The following is a 5,000-nucleotide window of genomic DNA, read 5'->3' as shown; positions in this document are numbered from 1 at the left end:
CAGGTATTCTTATGTGTGAACTTATGCATCCATAAAATATCTCTTTTTTGTGAATATTTTATTTATGCATCATAGCTTCAGGTAAACTCATTTTTCATTTTGTACGTAAAATATATTCATATTCTTCCATAGCTTTATTCATTGAAAGCTAGAATATGTACTGAATATATTTCTAATCTTATTTTATATTCCAACAGGAAAGCAGTCAAAGCAGCCATCGTCTTGCTCCCTCTTCTGGGCATTACGAACGTCCTGAACATGATACCAGGTCCTTTGGGTCGCTCGGCGGTCGAATTCGGGTTGTGGTCCTACGCAACCCACTTCCTAACTTCTTTTCAGGGTTTCTTCATCGCTTTACTCTATTGTTTCCTAAACGGAGAGGTGAGTCGTCTATGACATATAGTCAATTTTTTTTAATGAGGTACATTTGCACTGACTCGCAGAGGTGTCCTTTTATCTCGGAAAAGTTTCCTAATCACTGATCGGTTGGACAAAATAATTCTAACCAATCGGCTTGCAGGACGCTTTTTCCGAGCTAAAAGGGCAACCCAACGAGTCGGTGCAAATGCGCCTCATTAAAAATATTTGAGTATAGGAAACTATATCCTTGGATAGCTGATGTTTCGTGTAGGATTAGTTGTGTTTATTTGTCAAAGTAAAAAAAATTTGCATACCCTGAATCACTAAAACCAACATAAATTTAAGTATTTTAAGTACATTTAAATAGATTTTGATTTAAATAAATTCAAATATATACTAGGTGGACACATTATTATTATTATTATTATTATTATTATTATCATTATTATTATTATTATTATTATTACTTGGTAAGCTACAACTCTAGCTGGAAAAGCAGGATGCTATAAGCCTAGGGACTCCAATATGGAAAATAGCCCAGAGAGGAAAGGAAACAAGGAAAAATAAAATATTTTAAGGAGAGTAACAACATTAAAATAAAGATCTCCTATATAAACTATAAAAACTTTAACAAAACCAGAGGAAGATAAATTAAATAAGACAGTGTGCCCAAGTAAATTCTAACCCAAGACAGTGGAAGACCATGGTACAGAGGCTATGGCACTACCCAAGACTAGAGAACAATGGTTTTATTTTGGAGTGTCCTTCTCCTAGAAGAGCTGCTTTTCATAGCAGAAGAGTCCCTTCTACCCTTACCAAGTAGCCCCTTGGGTGAAGAAGAATTGTTTGGTAATCTCAGTGTTGTCAGGTGTATAAGGACAGAGGAGAATATGTAAAGAATAGGCCAGACTATTCGGTGTGTGTAGGCAACGGGAAAAGAAACCATAACCAGAGAGAAGGGTCCAATGTATTACTGTCTGGCCAGTCAAAGAACTCCATAACTCTCTAGCGGTAGTATCTCAACATACATGGGATAGAGCTAAAGGCCCTACCGGTGTCTAGTAGTAGTGGGGCAGCGGGGTGACCTGTAGCGTTTCCCCGACGTTTTTCTCCAAAATTTACTTTTATATCTTTTACTTCGGAAAAGATTAAAAGATAATAAATGTATAAATTCTTCATAAGAATTATTATCCAAACGCAATTTCGAATAAAAGATTTTTGTAAGGAATTATTCTAATTACATGTATTTATTTACATCTCACACACACACACACACACATACATACATATATATATATATATATATATATATATATATATATATATATATATATATATATATATATATATACATACATACATACATATACCAAGGCACTTCCCCCAATTTTGGGGGGTTGCCGACATCAACAAATGAAACAAAAACAAAAAGGGGACCTCTACTCTCTACGTTCCTCCAGCCTAACAAGGGACTCAACCGAGTTCAGCTGGTACTGCTAGGGTGCCACAGCCCACCCTCCCACATTTTCCACCACAGATGAAGCTTCATAATGCTGAATCCCCTAATGCTGCTACCTCCGCGGTCATCCAAGGCATCGGAGGCAGCAGCAGGGCCTACCGGAACTGCGTCACAATCGCTCGCCATTCATTCCTATTTCTAGCACGCTCTCTTGCCTCTCTCACATCTATCCTCCTATCACCCAGAGCTTTCTTCACTCCATCCATCCACCCAAACCTTGGCCTTCCTCTTGTACTTCTCCCATCAACTCTTGCATTCATCACCTTCTTTAGCAGACAGCCATTTTCCATTCTCTCAACATGGCCAAACCACCTTAACACATTCATATCCACTCTGGCTGCTAACTCATTTCTTACACCCGTTCTCACTCTCACCACTTCGTTCCTAACCCTATCTACTCGAGATACACCAGCCATACTCCTTAGACACTTCATCTCAAACACATTCAATTTCTGTCTCTCTGTCCCTTTCATTCCCCACAACTCCGATCCATACATCACAGTTGGTACAATCACTTTCTCATATAGAACTTTCTTTACATTCATGCCCAACCCTCTAGTTTTTACTACTCCCTTAACTGCCCCCAACACTTTGCAACCTTCATTGACTCTCTGACGTACATCTGCTTCCACTCCACCATTTGCTGCAACAACAGACCCCAAGTACTTAAACTGATCCACCTCCTCAAGTAACTCTCCATTCAACATGATATTCAACCTTGCACCACCTTCCCTTCTCGTACATCTCATAAACTTACTCTTACCCACATTAACTCTCAACTTTCTTCTCTCACACACTCTTCCAAATTCAGTCACTAATCAGCCAAGCTTCTCTTCTGTGTCTGCAACCAGTACAGTATCATCCGCAAACAACAACTGATTTACCTCCCATTCATGGTCATTCTCGTCTACCAGTTTTAATCCTCGTCCAAGCACTTGAGCGTTCACCTCCATCAACATACAAGTTAAACAACCATGGTGACATCACACATCCCTGTCTCAGCCCCACTCTCACCGGAAACCAATCACTCACTTCATTTCCTATCCTAACACATGCTTTACTACCTTTGTAGAAATTTTTCACTGCTTGCAACAACCTTCCACCAACTCCATATAACCTCATCACATTCCACATTGCTTCCCTATCAACTCTATCATACGCTTTCTCCAGATCCATAAACGCAACATACACCTCCTTACCTTTTGCTAAATATTTCTCGCATATCTGCCTTACTGTAAAAATCTGATTCATAAAACCCCTACCTCTTCTAAAACCACCCTGTATTTCTAAGATTGCATTTTCTGTTTTATCCTTAATCCTATTAATCATTACTCTACCATACACTTCTCCAACTACGCTTAACAAACTAATACCTCTTGAATTACAACACTCATGCACATCTCCCTTACCCTTATATAGTGGTACAATACATGCACAAACCCAATGTACTGGTACCATTGACAACACAAAACACATATTAAACAATCTCACCAAACATTCAAGTACAGTCACACCCCCTTCCTTCAACATCTCGGCTCTCACACCATCCATACCAGACGCTTTTCCTACTCTCGTTTCATCTAGTGCTCTCCTCACTTCATCTATTGTAATCTCTCTCTCATTCTCATCTCCCATCACTGGTACCTCAACACCTGCAACAGCAATTATATCTGCCTCCCTATTATCCTCAACATTCAGTAAACTTTAAAAATATTCCTCCCATCTTTTCCTTGCCTCCTCTCCTTTTAACAACCTTCCATTTCCATCTCTCACTGTCTCTTCAATTCTTGAGCCAGCCTTCCTTACTCTCTTCACTTCTTTCCAAAACTTCTTCTTATTCTCTTCATATGAATGGCCTAATCCCTGACCCCACCTCAGGTCAGCTGCCCTCTTTGCCTCACGTACCTTGCGCTTTACTTCCACATTTTTCTCTCTATATTTTTCATACTTCTCTATACTATTACTCTGCAGCCATTCTTCAAAATCCCTCTTTTTCTCTTCCACTTTTACCTTCACTCCTTCATTCGACCATTCACTGCCCTTCCTCATGCTGCCTCCAACAACGTTCTTGCCATACACATCACTTGCAATCCCAACAAAATTTTCTTTTACTAACTTCCACTCCTCCTCTAAATTGCCAGTTTCTCTTACTTTCACTTCGTCATATGCCATTTTCAACCTTTGCTGATATTTACATTTTACCCCCGGTTTTATTATATATATATATATATATATATATATATATATATATATATATATATATATATATATATATATATATATATATATATAACATAATTATCAACTAGATCTGTTGGATATTGTTTCATTGTCATACCACAACTCATGTCCATAGAGCAACACCAATCTCACTAAACTGATATATAGCCTGATTTTTATATGTAAGTTAGGGTGTTTTGATTTTAAAATGTTACTTAATATAGCCATTGGGAATGTATATTCACTGGAAATTCAGTTATGATAAATGCTTCTGGATGGGCAAGGATTCGAACCTTTGACCTGAGGAACAATGCCTTCATGGACGACTTCACCAATTGAGCTATCAAGTTTATTTCATATCAAGTGTAAATACACCTGTCGAATTCAAGAATCTGTTCTTAGACTTGAAAACAACTCATCAGACACCCCACTGCCAGAGCCTTTTGACACTTTAGCCCCCCCCCCCCCCCCGAAAAGTGTTCCTACTCCCCTACCCTAAGAAGGATAAGGATAGATTGAATCATGCACTATATATCTATTAATTTATATAGGAGTAGGTTACGTGAAATAAATGGAAAATATTAAATTCACGTTGAATTGTGTCCCTTAAAACTGTTTTTAGTAGGAACTATATAGTTATGTTCCTGCTAAAGTTCAATTATGTCAATTTTATGTTAGGTGAAAAAGTTATTTACACCTTAAATAGGTTGTTATTGTTCGGTAGCATTGATCTAGGTAAGGTATATTAAGGTCAGGTAAAAATAAAGTTATTTCAGCAAAGATGAAAACATACTTTATGATAAATAAAATTATTTTATGTCTGGCGAAGTCCTTTTAGGGGAGGTTGACGTAGACTTTTTAGATCAGGTTGACGTAGACCCCCAGTTGCCAAACTGAAAAT

General features: G+C 38.0%; 1 protein-coding gene across 1 annotated transcript in view; it reads left to right on the top strand.

Annotated features, from left to right (window-relative positions):
- LOC137640616 (PDF receptor-like) overlaps nucleotides 1–5,000 on the top strand; it is a 540,716-nt gene that overhangs the window by 515,249 nt on the left and 20,467 nt on the right. The window contains exon 11 of the mRNA XM_068373122.1: nucleotides 198–381. Within this exon, the coding sequence (XP_068229223.1) occupies nucleotides 198–381 (184 nt within the window). The remainder of the gene's footprint in view (nucleotides 1–197; nucleotides 382–5,000) is intronic.

The sequence above is a fragment of the Palaemon carinicauda genome, chromosome 5, assembly GCF_036898095.1.
Source record: "Palaemon carinicauda isolate YSFRI2023 chromosome 5, ASM3689809v2, whole genome shotgun sequence".
Classification (NCBI taxonomy): domain Eukaryota; kingdom Metazoa; phylum Arthropoda; class Malacostraca; order Decapoda; family Palaemonidae; genus Palaemon; species Palaemon carinicauda.
The sequence above is the reverse complement of the archived record's forward strand: the minus strand, read 5'-3'. Positions and strand labels throughout refer to the sequence as shown.